The sequence below is a fragment of the Schistocerca nitens genome, chromosome 6, assembly GCF_023898315.1.
Source record: "Schistocerca nitens isolate TAMUIC-IGC-003100 chromosome 6, iqSchNite1.1, whole genome shotgun sequence".
Taxonomy (NCBI): Eukaryota; Metazoa; Arthropoda; class Insecta; order Orthoptera; family Acrididae; genus Schistocerca; species Schistocerca nitens.
In genome coordinates this window covers 570,903,553-570,924,630 of record NC_064619.1, presented here as the reverse complement: position 1 = coordinate 570,924,630, position 21,078 = coordinate 570,903,553, and the positions used below count along the sequence as shown (strand labels likewise).

Below are 21,078 nucleotides of genomic sequence, written 5' to 3'. Positions count from 1 at the left end.
AAACAACCTGTCTGCGTGCTGGACACACTGGACCTACACCTGGGTGCGGTTGCGTATGACAGCAGGAGCACTCTCATGGTTACCCCACGCACCCTGACTACAAATTTGTGCGTCAGTCTGGTGACTCGATGTCTAGTGCTGCCATTCATAAACAACAAAAATATGGCTCTGAGCACTATGGGACTTAACATCTATGGTCATCAGTCCCCTAGAACTTAGAACTACTTAAACCTAACTAACCTAAGGACATCACACACATCCATGCCCGAGGCAGGAGTCGAACCTGCGACCGGAGCAGTCGCGCGGCTCCGGACTGAGCGCCTAGAACCGCTAGACCACCGCGGCCGGCATAAACAACATTCCAGGGGTTGTTTTCCAACAGGATAACGCTCGCCTGCATGCCGCTTTTGTCACCCAACAGGCTCTGCAGAGTGCCGATATGTTGCCTTGGCCTGCTAGAGCACTAGATCTGACTCCAGTCGAGCACATGGTACATCCTCGGACGATGATTCTACCGTCGTCCACCAAAAACATTAACCGTACCTGTATTGATTGACCTAGTGTAACAGGCATTGAACTCCATCTTACAAACTGCAATCCGGCACCTGTACAACACAGCGCAAGCATGTCTGCGTCTTTGGATTGACCATTCCGTAGGTTCATACTGATTGTTAATGTACCACCACTTCACCTCTGCAATGGCGTTTCTCGTGTTCGCAGTAACCTGTGATCTTGCAATGTCAGTCACTTTAATATGTTACCTAGAGAAATTTACTCCCGAAATTTCATTGCCGGCCTTTGTGGCCGAGCGGTTCTAGGCGCTTCAGTCCGGAACCGCGCGACCGCTACGGTCGCAGGTTCGAATCCTGCCTCGGGCATGGATGTGTGTGATGTCCTTAGATTAGTTAGGTTTAAGTAGTTCTAAGTTCTATGGGACTGATGATCTCAGATGTTAAGTCCCATAGTGCTCAGAGCCATCTGAATCATTTTAAAATTTCATTAGTCTATGTTAATTATTTTTTGGTGCTGCGGCTATTTTCCATCAGCATGTAGTATTTCTCAAGTCAACATAACTTTTTCTGAACTCATACTAATCGTACAGGAATTAATGCGGTATCATTAGAAAGGTTTTTTTAACTAGCTTCTGACACTGATTATGCGCTAAAACTTACTATTTGTGGAAAATTTCAACATAAAAGTGACTTTTAACCATCAAAACCAAAAGGGCGTCATGGATGCCCAGCTTCATACTTACATTTTACGAAGCTAGCTTACTGATCACGAATAAGAGACTGCCTTTTAATATTTTCTTATTACAAATGCCATTTCATTTTGTTTACAGAATTTATTAATTGAATAATTTCTATACAGCATTGCCATACATATTAACTGTGACTGCTATAGTCCATTATCTCTGCCCGTCGTACAGGTTTTCGGAAACGAGAAACACATTTGTCATTGTCGCCTTGAATTGTGCTTTGCCTATTGTTACTACGGCCTAAAGTGCTTACTGTAACTGAAAATGTTTGTCGAATTACATTACAGGTTATGCCGACCTACTGACAGTGCCTGACTCCTGCCCATCGAACAAACCGGGACAAACATTTTTGACGCATGCGGATGTATATACAACAATGTATCATAAATTTATGAATATCATTTCTCGTCGTTTGGCTCATTTTTGAAGATGGTTTCTCTTCGTTCCCATAATTACCCCTCTCCCAACGACTACACTTATTCCAAATATTATCATTATTTAAAATTATCAAAATGCGGAAGTTTCGCACGGGTCCCTTGATTTTGTATGTATAACACCAGATTACTAACACATAGTTATAAAAGAAGGGAGCAGGCTTTTATCTAGTTTTAGTGGAAAAAGTCTGGATTATTGAGTGATCTGGCGTTGAAAGATTAGCGAAATTGTTTTGGTGCTGAGAATAATTGAAAAACAAACAGAAATTTGGAAAGGAATTAAAGTTCGCAGAGAAGAAATAGAAGCTATAAGATTAATCGATGACATAATTCTGTCTGAGATAGCAAGGGAGTTAAAAGATTAGTTGCACGGAATGGATGAAAGGTAAAATCCCGCATTCCTCTGTCGATGGCGTCCACGGATGCGGTATGGATAGGTCAGCACACAGCTCACCCGGTCGTTGTTGGGTTTCTTTACCTTGGAACCGCTACTATTCGGTCAAGCAGCTCCTCAGTTGATTTCAGGAGGCGCAGTGCACCCCATACCACTCCTACCACCAAAGAAAAATCTGTGGTAATAGTTGAACCGAACCCAGGTCCCTCTCATGGCTATCGACCGCGCTGTCCACTCACCTACGGAGGCGATCGAACTGAATGGATAGTCTCTTGTAAAGAAGTTATGATTATCAACAGAAGTAAATCAAAGTAATGGAGTGTAATCCAACTACACTGCGCAACAGAATTAAAGGACCACTTTTACGAAACTACGTAACTGTGTCCCATTTCAAAGCATGTTTTAAATTTGGTTCAAATGTGCGTAAAATATTCGTCTGCAAGATGCAAAAGCGTGGCGCGCTGCGACGTCGCACTGGGGTTCGACGACTCTTCAAAGAAAGGTTTCGATACTTGCGAAAAACAAGGCAAGAGCTCAGGTGTAAAGTGGGTTAATGATGCCACATTGGCACCAAATTTCACCATAATTCTGCCCAACGGCATCGTGGACCTCCTGTGCGATAGGAGCGTTGCAATCACGCTGATTTCTTATGGTTGGCCGAGGAAAGTATGCCAGACGTATCACCGCTCAGAATTGACACCAAAAGCCCTCAGGGTGTGGTATAAAGAGCCTCAACGAAACGACTCCTTGGGGCGTTGAGCTCTACACATATCCTGGCTGAGAACAACAGTTCGTAGTGCAGCAGGAGAATGTCTGTGCTTTTTCAGCCCTCCTGTTTCGGTCCCTCCTGTGGTGTGATCACGGGGAGGGGGAAGGCGGAGGTGCAACACTAACATGTGCGTCAATAAGACGGCAAAGGGTCCCACTAACAACACCAAGTCGGCAACACCTTCAGTACCACCCACGCATCGTTGTTGAGCACCTGTCAGCCTCACGATTCCTGTAACGCCTGAGGGTTAGTTAACCCCTTCAACACCCCTTAGGTGCGGTTTGCCTGCCTTCAGGCGCTAGAACAGCGGCAAGGCTGAATGGTTGACGAAGTTACTGACAGGTTCATTTTTCGAGTATAATGACTTTTCCGGAAACTAGAAATCTACTCTGTAGGAACCAGCAGGGGTTTCGATAAAGACGATCGTGTGAAACCCAGCTCGCGCTATTCGTCGACGAGACTCAGAGGGCCATAGACACGGGTTCCCAGGTTGATGCCGTGTTTCTTGACTTCCGCAAGGCGTTCGATACAGTTCCCCACAGTCGTTTAATGAACAAAGTAAGAGCACATGGACTATCAGACCAATTGTGTGATTGGATTGAAGAGTTCCTAGATAACAGAACGCAGCATGTCATTGTCAATGGAGAAAAGTCTTCCGAAGTAAGAGTGAATTCAGGTGTGCCGCAGGGGAGAATCGTAGGACCGTTGCTATTCACAATATAAATAAATGACTTTCTGGATAGCATCGGAAGTTCACTGAGGCTTTTTGCGGATGATGCTGTGGTATATCGAGAGGTTGTAACAAATGAAAATTGTACTGAAATGCAGGAGGATCTGCAGCGAATTGACGCATGGTGCAGGGAATGGCAATTGAATCTCAATGTAGACAAGTGTAATGTGCTGCGAATACATAGAAAGAAAGATGCCTTATCATTTAGCTACAATATAGCAGGTCAGCAACTGGAAGCAGTTAATTCCATAAATTATCTAGGAGTACGCATTAGGAGTGATTTAAAATGGAATGATCATATAAAAGTTGATCGTCGGTGAAGCAGATGCCAGACTGAGATTCATTGGAAGAATCCTAAGGAAATGCAATCCGAAAACAAAGGAAGTAGGTTACAGTACACTTGTGGTTGATAGAAGAGATAGAGAAGATCCAACGGAGAGCAGCGCGCTTCGTTACAGTGTCATTTAGTAATCGCGAAAGCGTTACGGAGATGATAGATAGACTCCAGTGGAAGACTCTGCAGGAGAGAGGCTCAGTAGCTAGGTAAGGGCTTTTTGTTGAAGTTTCGAGAACATACCTTCACCGAGGAGTCAAGCAGTATATTGCTCCATCCTACGTATATCTCGCGAAGAGACCATGAGGATAAAATCAGAGAGATTAGAGCCCACACAGAGGCATACCGACAATCCTGACTGGAAAAGAAGGGAGAACCGATAGAGGTACTCAAGGTACCCTCCGCCACACACCGTCAGGTGGCTTGTGGAGTATGGATGTAGATGTAGATGTAAAGTGCTCAACAAAGATGCGTGGGTGGCACCAAGGGTCTTGCCGAACTGCAGGGTCTTACAGGGACCATTCGCCATTTATTTATTTATTTATTTATTTAACCTGATCAGATTAGGGCCATCAGGCCCTCTCTTACATCGGACTAGTGTTCCACACATGCAGCATTTCACACATCAGAGTTACATCATGAACATAGTTTAAATGAGAAAATTAGCTCACTCTAGTGACAATATGAATAAAGACTAGTGACTAAGACCTAATAAAGTAAATGCGGAAGTATTTTTACAACAGGTGCTATACATACAGATTATGATAAAAGCAATAATAATAACAGTAAAACAAAAAATCAAATAATAATGATAAACATGACTAAGACCTAATAAAGTAAATGCTGGCAGTATTTTTACATCAGGTGCTATACATACAGATTATGGTGAAAGCAATAATAATAACAGTAAAAAAAATCAAATAATAATGACAAACATGAGAAAGATTGGCAATAGTAATGAAGGTTTGTGCAGATGTACATTAATATCTTGGTGTGTAAAGTAGATGTTTACTAGTATAGCGATTTTTGGGTAAGGGAGATTTGAGGAGGGGGAAAGAGGGAAGTAATGAGGTGAAGTGCACTCATGTACAGAGGAAGGCATTACTGTTGCTTAAGTAGATACGTCATTAACTGTTTTTTGAAGCTGGTCATGTTTTTAAGTTCTCTAACATAACGGGGGAGGTTATTCCAGAGTCGGGTTCCCGCTACTGTAAAGGACTTGGAGAAGGTGACTGAGCGATGCAGTGGAACGGAGAGGATTTTATTATAATGGGAACGTGTGTTTCTGTCATGTTGTTCCGACATGAGCGTTAGGGACGAGGAGAGATATGAGGGACAGTGTACATTTATAAGGCAGTAGATGAGACAGAGTGTATGGAAATGTCTGCGTTTGTCTGCACGCAGCCAGGACAATTTTGCATATGCTGGTGAAATGTGATCAAAAAGTCGAACGTCACAGATATATCGGACGCAGGCATTCGTGACCAGTTCTAGACGTCGGGAATTTTCCTGAGAGAGGCCTTGTAGGATAATATCGCTGTAGTCAATGATTGGGAGTATAAGCGTTTGTACTAATTTCTTTTTCAGTTCGAAAGGGAAGAATTTTTTATATTTTTGTAGGACATGAAGGGATGCTGATGCTGTTTTGCACACTGCAGTTACGTGCCTTGTCCAATTTAGATTTTCATCTATTATTACTCCCAAACTCTTTGCTGAGGGAGAGAAGTTAATATTTGTTCCATTTAGGATAAGAGGTGGTACGGATTCCCGATGTTTTGGGCTAATGAGCTTAGAGTGACCAACAAGTACCGCTTGGGTTTTAGATGGGTTTAGTTTTAGACCTATGTCCTGTGCCCATTTCGACAGTGCATCGAGGTCAGTATTGAAATTTTCAATAGCTTTCTTGAGATTGCTTGGTTTCGCACTTAGATACAACTGAAGGTCATCAGCATACATATGGTATTTGCAATAGGTCAGGACCGATGACACATCATTGACATAAAGAGAGAAGAGTATAGGACCTAACACTGAGCCTTGGGGAACGCCTGACACTACCTGCCGCCATTGTGATTTTATATTCCCAGACAGGACGCGTTGCTGACGAGACGTCACGTATGAGCGAAACCATTGCACTGCGCTTGGTGAGAAATTTAGACCGCTAAGTTTGGCTAGTAAGATGTCGAAGTCGACAGTATCAAATGCTTTGCTGAAATCTAAGAAGCAAATAATAGTCGCTTCTTGTCTGTCCATGGCAAGTTTCAGGTCATCTGTCACCTTTATCAGAGCGGATGTTGTGCTTCGATGTTTACGGAAACCTGATTGGTATTCTTCTAGTAGGTTGCTAGTAGTTAGGTAGTTGGTGAGCTGGTCATGAACGATATATTCTAAGGCCTTTGATAGTGCAGGAAGAAGGCAGATGGGGCGGTAGTCAGAGGGTGCTGTGGCGATGTCCTTTTTAGGCAGTGGCTTAATTTGTCCCAGTTTCCAGGCCTCAGGGAAAACACTTGTGATAAATGAATCGTTGAAAATGTCTGTTATAGAGGGCAGTAGTTGGTCAATAATAAGTTTTACCATCTGGATAGTGATACCATCATGTCCAGTAGATGCTGATCTAATCCGCATTATGGCTTTCTTGACAGTACTGCAAGTGACGTGCTGTAGATAGAACTTTTCTTTGCTACAGTCGTTCATCCCCATGAAGTAATCAATTGAAGAATCGGTTTAGTTCTTCGGCTGGGACCATGGGATTTTCTGCAACTTTTATTTTGCCTAAACCGAGACTACGGAGATTTTTCCACAGGATTTCTGGTCTACAGCTATGTACGGGCATGTCTGAGCTTAGCGTTTCTCACCGCTTGACTGACTTTGTTTCGTTTCTGCTTGTATACAGCATGATTTTCAGGTGTAGGGTGTATCTTGTATGCTCGATGTGCAGCATCTCTGAGATTCATGAGCTGTTTTAGTTCATCAGTCAACCAAGGTACAGGCTGCCTTTTTACTTTTCTGGTCTTTATTGGAGCATATTTGTCATATAGTTGAGTAATTTTGTTAGTGAAATCCTGGAGTTTGTCGTTTACGTCCATGAGGGGAGTAGAGGTCATCCCCCAAACTATTTCTTGTGCCTCAGTTTCGAGTTCAGGCAAGTTTATGCGTTTGAGGTCTCGGTATGTAGACAGTTTTTGTTTCTTTCTAGGACATTCTAGTGAATACGTCATGGAAATGATGTCATTGGCAGACATGCCAGGCGCAGATATTTGAGAGGTGCGGATTATTCTGTTCGGAGATTTCGTTGCGAATATATCTATGAAAGTGTGACTGGTAGCCGTGTGATGAGTAGGTGCCAGCTGAAATAGCGTCATATTTCAGGAAGAAAGCATCCTCTTAAATTTCCCAGTGGAAGAACTATTGCACAGAAAATTAATGTTAGTGTCACCTGCTATAATTACATGTTCATATGACGATTCGAACTAGAGAGGGCAGTTCCGAAGCAGGCGAACCCACCTACTTTAGGAGGTTTGTAAAGGACACATATTAAGCACTTTCTGTTAAGTGATTTGATCTCTATGAACATATATTCCACTTGTTTATCTACATTGTTGTCGGATGTGTGTAGTACTGTAGGTGACAAATCAGAGCGTATGTACGCCCCTACTCCGCCCCCTCGTCTGTTGCATCTGTCGTGCCTGAGAAATATATAGCCATCTAGGTTTACGGAAGTTGTAGGAATACTTGGTTTGAGCCAAGTCTCTGACAAAAGTATTACGTGTATATTAGCAGTTTGAAATATATATTTGAACTCGTCGAAGTGAGCTGGCAGAGACTGGACATTTGCATGTGCAATATGCAGCTTGGTGCGTTCGGGTGTCGATTGCCCGAGGAGGCTGCCGACCGATGTTTGCTGGTCGTGACAAGAGGGTCTGGCATGAGGAACGCGGAAGGCGTGTGAAGGAGAGGGGGGTGAGGGAGTGTCCTCCCAGTTCTGTGCAGTGAAAGCGGTCGGGAGGGGGAGGGGGTAGGTCCCCGGGGAGACAACGGGATCTGTGGCCAAGGTCAGCGAGGTCTGCAACGGTTCTGGAAGTAGCCGTGGGCTGGCAGGGGAAGGAATTTCGCTAAACACAGCGGGAGTAATCTGCACGTTACGTCAGAGTGTGATATTAATTGCACTTATGAGGATAACAACTAAAGTATAATAGTTGGTTGATAATTAAGGATGGAAGTGAGACTACCTTATGTAATAATTAACAAAATTACATGAGAAAAACAATTAAAAATGAAAATAGTTATGTGGATAAACGAAAAGTTGATAAAACAGATAATAACAAATATTACACGAGAAAAAATAATTAGAGATAAAAAAAATAGTTATGTAGAGAAACGAACAATTTGATAATACATTAGTTACGATATGGTTGACAGTGTAAACAATATAAACATACAGGTTAGTGGCAGCAAGGTTAGACATGATTTAGCTTCTAAAGCACAGGCTTTCGAGTTCATTAAAACTGCAAATTGTTTTCTTTCCGTTTTCGGTCTTAACCATTATCCTGCCGTCATTTGTCCATACTTTCTGTAGCCCAAATTTCGAAATCGCGCTCTTCAAAATGTTTAGTCTTTCAGAGGTCAGATCCTCACGTACTGTCAGACCCGACTTCGCGAGACTCTTCTTTGCTCTGAAGATTTCAGATCTTTTCCTATACGACATAAATTTCACTATTATAGGTCTTGGTTTTGTAGAACCTGGCGACTTACGACCCACTCTATGACTTCTGTCAATGTCACTCAGACTCACCTGCACGCCTAGCTTTTCTTGGACAAGGTTTATCACAAGTTCAGCTGTGTTCTCTCTGCTGCTCTCTGGAACGCCGAACAGTCTGAGATTATTGCGTCTCTGATATTGTTCGTGCTCGTCCGTCTTCTCGATCAATTTCTGTTCGAGCAGTCGTGCTCTCTCCGCACTTGCTTTTAACGATGTGTCCAGTGCACGGATCTCGCTCGCATTCGCCTCCAGAGTTTTCTGTATTTTATCCGTCACTGCTGCAGTGACAGCATCAGTGATGGTTTGAACAACGAGCCCGAGCGTCTCCTTAGCCTGCAGCGCGGCACTCACCTCAGCCTTCACGAGTGCGGCGATGTCAGCGATCCCGGGCGGAGCGGCCGCAGCTCCCGGTGTAGACTCCACGCCTGCGCTGTCGCCGGCCTGGCCGTTGGCTGCACTGCGCGTTGTTCGGCGATTTTCCATTTTTAGTGCGATTCTGTGTAATTGGTGCTCAGTATGTGATGTAAAATACGACACTCGGCAGTAGATATACGGCTTTAGTATATGTAGACTAGCCTAACTGCTTAAAACACCTCCAGATTTCACGTAAACTTGCGAGCCAAGCTAACGCACGTCTCTCACTCGCCGCCATGTTAATACTCATTACGTTGCACCCTCCTCGTGATCACGCGACGGGAAGGCTGAAAAGACACAAACACTCTTTGCTGCTTCAGATCACGTTCGGGTTTCGTCGAACGGTTTTGAACGGTGATTCCACCTTGCGTACAGGAGCAAAAATTGGGGTCGTACTACACTCCAAAGGTGTACGATCACGTCGGTGGGGCTGCAGTCCCACGATGTCCTTAGAGTCGGGTTGAAACACCGAGGGGGTGGCAGCAGTGTCGGAAGTTATCAAGAACGTCGCCCTTTGGCTTATCGCACTGCAAACTGTCGTTTTCGATAACGAAATGTGTGGGAATCGACGCCCCAAGAAAAGGGTGGTTTCATAGAAACCCATCATACCATACCCCCCTCCCCCCTCGAAGCCTTTTCGTGTCAATTCTCAGCAGCGATGAGCGATGTATCTCAAATGTTTTCCTCGGCTACCCACAAGATAACCGCGTGATTTCAACGTTGGGTGTAGCGGTTCGGACCTTAATCGCAGAGGCGTCGAAAGTAGGGGTGAAATTTGGGTAATAAGGGGTGTGACGACCTTCCCAGCGTACACACGTCCACGGAGGAGTTGGGGAGAATCATGGTGAAATTTGGTGCCAGTATGACATCATTAACCCACCTTATACCTCACATGAATTTCTGAGTTGTGATCTTTTCTCCGCATATGCAGGCACTGTACTGTTTGAAGCCATACCGAGCTCGAGGGTGACGCCGCAGGGCGCTAAGCTTCTGCACCATTACAGAGGAAACTTATAGACAACTTAAAGCCAAATTTCAAACTCACGCGCTGCAATGGGAGACAATCATGTGATTGCGAAAATTTAATCTTTAGTTTTGTTGCATAGTGTACAATGGACTCGCTCGTATTCGAGAATAGGGGGGTTCAGCTCCCCATCTGGCCACCCAGACTTTTTTCTGCAATTTCCGAAAATTTCTCAAGGAAATAGCAGAATGGGTACATTGAAAGGGACCATCCGAATTCCTTCCTGTCCTTTTCCAATCCGAGATTTTGCTCCGCCTCTAATGACCTCGCCATCAATGGGATGTTAAGCCCCAGTCTTCCTTCTTAGCTTCCTTCCTCCTTTTTTCAGTTTCCTCGTCGTTATCGTACCTCGAAACAACCACATCTCTCTTCCTTCTTTCTTTATGTACAGTGCTATCTATAGCTTATATTATAGCATTATTTCAATGTTAACTGTAAAATTTTAAGTTTACGGATATGGTTTTTGGCTGGACTTCAACTGGTGGAAAAATTATTGCTGTTATTGATGTAAACTGCCAATTACTTTATCTTTTCTTATTCTTATATTCATTTTGACCACCTGTGCACCGCATTAAGTGGAATCAGTTTCATTTCTTTCCGCTTTATCCTTGTTCTGTATGCCCACATTTTGCAACCTTCTCGCTCCTCTCTCAATAATCTTTTCGTCCTGGATCTAATTCTGTCCTGGAAACCTATGACAGCGCGCTTTTCGATATGGAAGTTACCTTGTTGTAAATTTCTGTTACCAGTATTTCGACTGTTTCCAGCTCTCATTGTAACTGCTATAGTCGTCGTACTTTGGTGTTATCGCTCACACGAACTTATAGTATCCTATGTTTAAATCACCCCTCTTCCGTTCTACAAATGCGCACGAAGCACAAAGTCCTTTTCTTGGTAGTGTCCGAGATATTTACGGTCTGTTCATATTGTTTTCATTACTTTATCTTTGCTAATCAAGGAATTGTTTTTCTTTTCAGGAATGGACTTCGCTCTTCTACAAGTTAAGTTGGGTCTTGTACACATATTGTCGAAGTTTAACGTCGACATCTGCGATAGGACGAAAACCGGACTCCAGTTTTCTGCAAAATCGTTCATACTCGCGCCTGATGGAGGAGTTCCTCTGCGATTGTCGAAAAGGAAGTCAAGGAGAGAAGATTAAGTTAGAGTTGTGCGACGGGGACAGCTACATTATACCAAAAGGACAGTAATTATTCGAGACATTAAACAGGCACTTCCAGGTAGACTTCATGATTTTTATAAGCATTTTCCTATTACCTAAACATTTATTATGATCCTTATCTTCACTCACGACCCAAAACTATCCTTGGAATTATATTCTCTATGGTGGGACTTATAAGTACAGTAGTGTGCTTAAATGAAATGTGAAGTTTTATAAAAAATAACACACACTCAAACACGGTTTTCATTTATTCTAAATGTCGTTACCATTTTCATATTACTACAATCATATTATAATTTCCTGCCAATTTATAAACGGACCAGCGTACTATAGTACGTAATATCATAGGCATATTATGCGTGAAGGTCCATCAATGGAAGGCGGTGCTGATTTTGACGTGTGTAGTGTTGGACTAGCTTTCACAGATGCCCTCAACACGCCCAGTGCATCCTATAGCTGGTGTGTTTATGGTTGGCAGAAGGATGTACCTCCGGTGGACAAGAGCTGGGGGAACTGTAACCGACAGGAAGGTTACTCCTGCATATCACTCAGAGGAGAGGCGACTGGCATTGGGTTTGTTTTTTACTTACCGCGACACACAGTGTGTGAAGTGATGTACCAACTGGCCATTAAAATGGAAGCAGACAGATGGACACTAACGAAAAAAGCCGCCCATAATGTAGCAGCAAGTAAAAGACTAAATTTTGCATCCATATCAACAAATAAACAAGTCACGGCAATACATTAAAGCGTGTCCCATCTTCTTGTCACAGAGCCAGCACCCAGCATTATGCTAGAAATAATGATGTAACTTCCAGACAATCATCTGAAGCTGAACCTGAAAAGATGCGAAAACCGGTTCATAGACTAACAAACGACTATTCAAAAAAGTGACTGGCTGCATCTTATGTACTTACACTAACATTGTATTGTTCTACGAGTATAAGTTCTATGTCTGCTTTCGACAACTCGCAAAGGGCGAAGCATATTAGCCCAGTCAACGAAGACCAAGAAAAGGTCGAATAGGGGAAAAAATCCGTGTAGTCTCAAATTTTTGTACTGTCTGATAGGAGATAGTGTCCTGAGCAACGTACTAAAAACCCTGACCGGCGGAGTGTGAGCATGGGGCTGTGGATGGGTTTAAGTGCCACTTTTTAATGTTTTAGTTGAATACCTGGAAACTCGCGGCTTTTAGCGAAAATGTTTCCCAGTGCAAAATTAAATTACATTGAATTTTCTAATAAAAGATTAATTCATTTTTTTCTCTAGGACTAATAGTGTCCGCGTTGCAGGAAATGGAACAATCGCAGATTCTTAAAAATGGTGTTTTAATGGTATAAAATTAATGTGCGTTATTAGATGAAGTGGCTTAAGAGCAAATATTAAATTTGTGTACCGCATCTAAGTACAGTAGAAACGTATTAAGGGATAAACTGGGGTCTGGGGGTGTAACAGATTTGAGAGACGGAGGAGGGTGGAGGTTAGAAACGTGAGGTCGCCAGACTGCGGTCATGCACCTCCCTCCTTCACAGGTCTGCAGACTGAAATACCAGCAGGCGATTCCCCACTCTGATGCACCATATCACAAAAAGCAACTACAGGGTGTTTCACAAAGTTACACCGCAACTTCCACAGCGAGCCTTACCACTCACTTCATTTAGCAATACACGTAAATGCTATACCATTAAAAAACTATATTTATTAATCTGCAATTTTTCCACGCCTTGCAACGGGAGAACTATTAGTCCTAGAGAGAAAATGGTAGGACCCTTTTTGTAGGAAATGTAATGCAGCTTAATTTTGTATTTTGAATCCGTAGTTTTCGAGATACTCAAGTAGAACGTAAGAAAGTGACGCTCACATCCTACAGGTCACGACTTTTAGTATGTTCTTCAGGACACTCCTTCCTACGAATGTACAAAAGTTTGTGACCACATGATTTTTTTCCCCTCATGTTCCTTCGTTGACGGGACTGTATCGTGGGGGCCCTGAATACCAAGGGACACCTGATGTCTTTATCATGTGTGAAATGATCTGTTATGCAACTTAAATGTCTTTCAAAAGTAGACACGTATTTTGCCATGGGGCGTCTAAATCCATGGAAGGTATGGTTTGGTACACCAAATCAACAGAGTCACGGACCTAGAAACCAAAAGCTAGAATGGCTTCCTGGCCAAAAATCTTTGGCCCGCATCTCGTGGTCGTGCGGTAGCGTTCTCGCTTCCCACGCCCGGGTTCCCGGGTTCGATTCCCGGCGGGGGTCAGGGATTTTCTCTGCCTCGTGATGGCTGGGTGTTGTGTGATGTCCTTAGGTTAGTTAGGTTTAAGTAGTTCTAAGTTCTAGGGGACTGATGACCATAGCTGTTAAGTCCCATAGTGCTCAGAGCCATTTGAACCAAAAATCTTTGAGGCTGTCGGGTATGTTATGTACTGATTCTCTGTATATGACTGTGACCACAACTTGGCCCTCCAGTAGAGTAATTTGTGTTTTAGTAGTTGTTTATGCAGCCCTTGAGGTTTCCAGGAGACAACATAGCATGCGCATCTTCAGTGATGATTGTACGCAGAGGGTCTCACATTTGACAGTAAGTTTACTCGCGTCTGTCTATAGTGTCACAGTTAGAATTAGCTTACTCAGGTCGGAGGTTTTGTATTCGGCGTGGGTACCACATCGTTGAAATGTAAGTGATGTGGATGACGACACGAATGCATGTGCTGAGGGTGATGCTAAAGAACAAAGATCATGTGTTCTGTGTTCTTGCACCATTTTCCCACCACTTTCCGCTGTGGGATATTCCAATCCAGATGCTTGTGAAAACTTTTAGGACGCTACTGGTGTGGATTTCGACATCATGGTGGTGCTATGCTAATTCACGGTCCAGACAGTGAAGCTACAGTCACTGTACTTGCGAGATGATGGAGCCTTCATCAGAGATTGAGAGCAGTAATCGGAAGACAAGAAGCATCATGCCAAAGATGACGATGAGCTACATCTATAACTCGATATCTCTTTGTGTTATTTACAATGTGGAACGATTAATTTGACGTCCAAAAAGGCGCGGTCATTGGCTTTCAGGCAACGGTGGAAGCATTTCCGGAAAGGCTAAGTCCGTAAACTGCTCGTGCACATCCGTGGTTAAAGAACCCCAAGCGTGGCAAAATGGTGCTATCCAAACATGGCAGCCAGTCAGCTGTGGTGCAACACGGGCTATAAATGATAGGAATGATAATTAAATCAAGTTCCTAAGCTGTCGACAGGCATTGATATAGATCAACGGGGCAGTTGAAAATGTGTGCCCCGACAGGGACTGGAAGCGGGGATATCCTGCTTACATGGCAGACGCTCTATCCATCAGAGCCACCGAGGGCACATAGGATAGTGCGACTGCAGGGATTTATCCCTTGCATGTTCCCCGTGAGACCCAAATTCCCAACTTATTTCCACACACTACATTCGTAGTGCCCCTGCCCATTACACACATTACTCGCGGCAGACAATCTTACCGAGTCCCGTAAGAGTTCTGCTGTGAAGATGTGTACTGGCGAGTAGACGTGCAACTGTTGAACAACTGCACGCCCAAACGAACCAAGGGGCTTCCTTCAATGTCTCCTGAACGATTGTTCAGTGAACGTTGTTGTGTATGGGCCTCTGTAGCAGAAGCCTGGCTTAGGCACCCATGCTGATTGCTGTTCATCGCTGACGAAGGCTGGAATTTTCACGTTAAAACCCAAACTGGGCGTCCACTGAGTGGCGACAGCTGACCTTTCTTGGGTGAATAACGTTTTATACTCCATCTGACTGATGGCCTTTGGCATTTACGACTCTCCAACGATCGTCGGAACCAGGCCACAGGAGGAAGCAGTATGGACTGAGGAATTCCCTGGGTGATCTTGTCATTCTGGAAGAGACAATGGATCAAGACAAGTGTACATCTATCCTTGAGGACCATGTCCGCCCCTAATGCAGTTTGTTTTTCCTCGGCACGATGGTATCTACCAGCAGGACAATGCAACATGTCACGCAGTTCGCAGTGTACTGCTTGGTTCGAAGACTAGCAGGATGAATTTACCGTACTCTGCTGGCCACTAAGTCCCCCGAATTCAAGCCCAGTCGAGAACCTGTGGGACCACTTCCATCGGGCTGTTGGTGCCATGGATCCTCAACCGTGAAACCTGGTCACGGCACTAGAGCCGGCGTGGCTCCACATCGCTGTCGGTAGCTTCCAGAACCTCATTGACTCTCTTACTACACGTCCGCATTGCTAAAGGTGGTTATTTAGGCTTTGGACAGGTGGACATATTAGTGTGACTGGAAGCGTAGCTAACACAGTCTCATCTATGTGAGACTTGAGTTCCTCAATGTTCAGGAAAATTTTAAACCTCGGTAAGCGTGGTGTTTGCCGGCAAATAACATGCACACACACACTGAAAATACTAACGCCACCACACAACCAAGTGCGACCAAGGTGAGAAGTTATCGATACTGAATGTTAATTATCAGCAGGTGAGATATCATTAATTCTGCCCCTCTGTTCTTGTACTCGAACATTATGAATCACTTTGAAGAGTATGACTTATTGATACATAATCAACACGGATTCAGAAAATATTGTTCTTGTGCAACACAGGTAGCTATTTATTCCCATGAAGTATTGAGTCCTGTCCACAAGGGATCTCAGATCGAGTTCATATTCCTAATTTTACAGAAGGCTTTTGACACCGTTCCACACAAGCGACTATTAATCAAATTGTGATCATATGGAGTATCGTCTCAGTTGTGTGACAGTTGTGTGATTTCCTCTCAGAGAGGTCACACTTCGTAGTGATAGACGGTAAATCATCGAGTAGAACAGAAGTGATATCTGGCGTTCCGAAAGGTACTGTCATAGGCCCTCTGCTGTTCCTGATTTACATAAATGATCTAGGTGTAATCTGAGCAACCCCCTTAGATTGTTTGCAGATGACGCTGTAATTTACCGTCTAGTAAAATCATCAGACGATCAATTCCAATTACAAAATGATCTAGAAATAATTTCTGTATGGTGCGAAAAGCGGCAACTGGAACTAAACAAAGAAAAGTGCGATGTCATCTACATGGGTTCTAAAGGAAATCCGATAAATTTTGGGTATACAATAAATCGCACAAATCTAAGGGCTGTCAATTCGACTAAATACCTAGGAATTACAATTACGAGCAACTTAAATTGGAAAGACCATATAGATAGTATTGTGGGCAAGGCGAAACAAAGACTTCACTTTGTTGGCAGAACACTTAGAACTTGCGACAAATCCACTAAAGAGACAGCCTAGATTACACTTGTCCGTCCTCTGCTGGAATACTGCTGCACGGTGTAAGATCCTTACCAGGTAGGATTGACAGAGCATATCGAAAAAGTGCAAAGAAGGCAGCTCGTTTCGTATTATCGCGCCATAGGATTGAGAGTGTCACTGACATGATACCCGACTTCGGGTGGCTGTCACTGAAACAAAGGCGGTTTTCTTTGCGACGAGATCTATTTAGGAAATTTCAATCACCAACTTTCTCTTCCGAATGCGAAAATATTTTGTTGACACCCACCTACGTAGGGAGAAATGATCATCATAATAAAATAAGAGAAATCAGAGCTCAAAAGGAAAGATTTAGGTGTTCCTTTTTCCCAGGCGCCATCCGAGAGAGGAATAATGGTGGTGAAGTAGTATGAAAATGTTTCGATGAACCCTCTGCCAGACACTTAAGTGTGAATTGCAGAGCAACCATGTAGATGTAGATGTAGATGTAGACCAGGAAGAGGTCAGGATTCCACGCACAATTTAAGCAGAAACCTCCATAGTTATTTATAAAGTCACTTGCAAATTTAATCTCAACTTCTTGCTAAGCGTATGTGATGCGTATGCTCAATTCACCGGTCCTCCACAGTCCTGATGGTCTCACCAGTGTATAACATGCCACAACTGCAAAGCGTCCGCCTTACGCAAACCCTTATTATCCTTTACAGGAACTGAAAGGGCCCTAATCTACAGACGCTGGCCGAAAAACTCACGTGACGTCATGCTTCTGCACAATACGACCAATCTCGTTGAAATTCTGCCTACATAAGACAAAAAGGCCGTAGACTTTGGTGCCATCTCGGTATTTTCATCACTTACGCGATTCACGTTTAGTCGATAGTGCAACGCCCTCTGACCTGCCCTCCACCATAACCATTCTAGTGAAAGTTGACTTCGAGATGTGCTAACACTGCTGCCAAAGTTTCAGGGTCTGAGATGACAAGAGCCGTATGTACCCGAGTACGAAGTACCCCTCCACGCTGAGCTGGATGGTGACAACTGTCAGCCCGAACCAAAATCAGTATGAACTGGCCTCGAATTAACGGTATATCCCAATTCATCATCAATCTTCCTATTGGACAATGCTTCAAAAAAGGGAAGGCAGCCATCCTTCTCCACTTCCATAGTGGAGCGAATAGTCGAGTGGATTAAATTAAGATGTTCTAAAAATGTAGTCATCAGTGACTGGATTCAGCTGAATATGGCATACTTGGAGAAACTTATTTTGTATTATAGTTTGCCTCGGCAGGTGATTTAAACTGAGGTCGGGGTGTTCTGACTGTTGCAAGTTCTTCCTGTGCAATACATCAGAATCGGTGCATTTATTCCGACGTTCCCATTGACGCACAACATTGAACATAAAGAAATCAAACCTCGAATTTCAGCTTGCTGAGGGTAAATAATATTGTCAAATGAAACTATGTCATAAATACATAGTTTATGAAACAAAAGAAAGAATTTTAGAGATAAAGACTGACTGTCGGCAGTAGTGGCAGTAGTGGTAAGGATCTTGACATAAGACTGTAGCAGCAACTGCCTCGTAGTTATATACAATTGTCATGTAGTCCATATTACTAGTATACTTACCCTACTTATTATTCCTAAGCTCTATAGTTCCTTCGTTACGAAGCGTTGCATGAAGTATATATCGTTAATGTCTCATTGTGTACGTGCGGGACAGAAAATAGAATTTCAAAACAAATAGCGTATGTGTGAATTGGTTGAAACTATGTACTTCCTTTTGGTCATGGAATAAACTTTTATGAAACTAAGTGATTATTTTTAATATTCCAGTGAGACTTTCACACACACCTCTGCCCATTCTAGTTCATCCCACATAATAATGGCATTTCTCGGCGCAAGGTCATATCTTGTAAATAATGAGAAGTGTCGACAATGGGTTAACGCTGATTAGTTACATTATAGAAGGTGAATGTTTGCCTTCATCAGGGTTTGTACAGCAAGTCTTTTATTTTTAGGAGCGCTTTACGAAAGATGAGTGTCTTAGTTTAATCTGAGTTAACATTACACCGAAAGAATATGACAGAGTAGATGGACGAAAGCACCTAGATGTTTAGTTCCGTTTGGCCTGCTAGTTCGTTGAATATAACGACAGATCTTTCTGTATTAAAAAAGGAACCTGATGGACATTACTTCATTTTGGACACTCTGAAGTAGAAACTTTTCTTGGAAGCTATCACTCGCAAAGAAATTACCAAACGCGATTCAAAATTTTCAGAAGCAAAAGTATTGAAATAGAACTAATTTTAGCCAGCTGCTTTTCACAGTACCACCTTCGCTCGAGTAAGTGCATGTAACGTCGTCGAGCACTCTCTTTGAGTAATATGTACACCCTTAGCGGTAAAGAGTAGATAAGTTCAAGTGGTCATTTCTGATTCATTTAATAAAACAACAATTTGCCTCTGAACTTTAAGTCATTCTCCCTCTTTCACCCAGCGTGTCTCATAACATGACTGATTCTTTATTGTACGTAATGTTGTAATCTGACGTTTCTGTAAAGACTTTTTGTCGTTAAGATGGTGAGACATACTTCACGGCTATTGTTGAAGTCGGAAACAATGGTGGCTGATTGACGGTGCATTCGGTGAAGTGAAATTACGTCCACTTTCCAGAAGCACTGTACACCCTGCGTAGTCTATTAGACCGCACCGTACTGTGGATTTCCCGTGTGGGCCTCTGCCCTACTCAGTCACCCTTTGTTATCAGATGGTGGAAGTCACTACATTGAAGTTAATAGGGTTTTGTTGATGCTTTCAGAAGACAGCCTTTCTTGAGCAACAAGAGCATTGTCTGGAAACTGTTGAACACAGCGAAATTTCTTTCTGACTTCAGCCACTGGAAAATGATGGCGATAGTAAATAAAAGAACTTTCAGCATTGTAGCGCGTAAGCAATCGTAAGTATCGAAATAATTATGAAAAATCCGCCTCGATTGCACAAACTTCCTGGTGTTTATCTGTCTCAGCGTGGGTAACCACGCCTTCTTCAGAACAAATATATAACAAGCTGTTTTATATTTGTTCTGAAGAAGGCGTGGTTACCCACGCTGAAACCTAGGTAAAAACCAGGTAGTTTGTGCAATCGAGGCGGAATTTTCATAATTATTTCGATAGTAAATAACGTAACACAGCTGCCTCCTCGACAATTCTGCTGTAGTAATTGAACAATAAACGGCGTTTGGCTTGCGCCAGAGATAAGATTAGAGGCCGCATGTTTGGAGTGCTTGCTACGTTAACAAGTACCGCTCATATGGCGTCTCAAGGCCAAGGCAGACGACCCTTGGTACAAGGCGATTGAGTATCTAATCGCAACTTATCACGGCTTCAGTAATTATCTGTGGGTTTTTCCGCACTGCTCTGCCTGCCATACTCTTATTAGGCTGCACGAGTACTAGGGATTCCCCAAGTAGGCCTCTAGTTCACGCAGTTACCTTTAGATATCAGAAGCAGGGATGATATTTCCTTATTTCATTTTATTTTCAGACACAACCAAACACACACAATTGAAGAAGACACTGATAGATTGTTGGCGTTCATATAAATGACGATTGTTAGAGATTTATTGACGATACACGTGGTACACAGATGGAGAGTATACGGTCTTCTCGTAAAAGTTTCTGTTAGGACAGTTAATCTTCACTCTTCACACAGATCTCTTCTTCGCTCGCAGATGAAGCCCAGTTGCGGGCATGAACACTATGGTTAGTGGATCGAATTCAATTGGAATTTCAGTCTCATCGCATTTCTGGAATTCGATCTTTGACATCAGGTGAGCGAGGCCGATTTTAGACTGCAGAAGACCCAGTCTCATGCCTGTGAACAGAAAGCAGAACATTTAATGTTTCGCTGTTTTAACGTTTAATACGCAGTATAACAATAACAGCGTTTTTACGTTACGATTGCTGTAGTAAATATGCAACGACGATGATGCTTTGCGATAATGGCGCACAACATTATCATATAACCACGCTTTCACAAGATACGTATTCAAAAGAAACCACGACTGTAGATACAAAAAAGTATAAAGGAATCAGTTCAAATTGCGTGACAGAATACTCCGGATAATAAACTCCAAATTTACAATTTTCACTCCACAAATGAAACTACTGTCTGACACTTTTAACCTTAAATTCACTCGCAGCGGAACAAAAATCGCCGAACATTTTCTCGATTCGGGGTACCACAACCGCATATTTGTCGTAATGTTCCCGGCTCGGCTGTTGTTTACACGTATTTATTTAATTTCTCACGACTGCCCAATTCCGGCCTAATAGAACGTTCTCATGTGCTGTAGGTGCCAACGCGTCGTAATATATCCGATGCCCGCTGCTAAATAATCGGATATATTATGACATGTCGGCACCTACAGCACTTGTGAACGGACTATGAGGCCGAAATCGGCCAGTCGTGGGAAATTAAATAAAGCAAATACGTGTGA

The 21,078-nt window shown here is 43.1% G+C and overlaps 2 protein-coding genes across 5 annotated transcripts in view; one reads left to right on the top strand and one right to left on the bottom strand.

The window, feature by feature from the left end:
• LOC126263115 (cytochrome P450 3A19-like) overlaps nucleotides 1-11,452 on the top strand; it is a 157,212-nt gene extending 145,760 nt beyond the window's left edge. For all 3 annotated transcript variants that reach the window (XM_049960127.1, XM_049960126.1, XM_049960125.1), the window contains one exon: nucleotides 11,091-11,452. In XM_049960127.1, coding sequence (XP_049816084.1) covers nucleotides 11,091-11,272 — 182 coding nt within the window. In that variant the 3' untranslated portion in view covers nucleotides 11,273-11,452. The remainder of the gene's footprint in view (nucleotides 1-11,090) is intronic.
• Nucleotides 11,453-20,191: 8,739 nt separating this feature from the next.
• The window catches only part of LOC126263114 (cytochrome P450 6k1-like), a 277,469-nt gene continuing 276,582 nt past the window's right edge, over nucleotides 20,192-21,078 (bottom strand). For both annotated transcript variants that reach the window (XM_049960123.1, XM_049960124.1), the window contains one exon: nucleotides 20,192-20,453. In XM_049960123.1, the coding sequence (XP_049816080.1) occupies nucleotides 20,284-20,453 (170 nt within the window). In that variant the 3' untranslated portion in view covers nucleotides 20,192-20,283. The remainder of the gene's footprint in view (nucleotides 20,454-21,078) is intronic.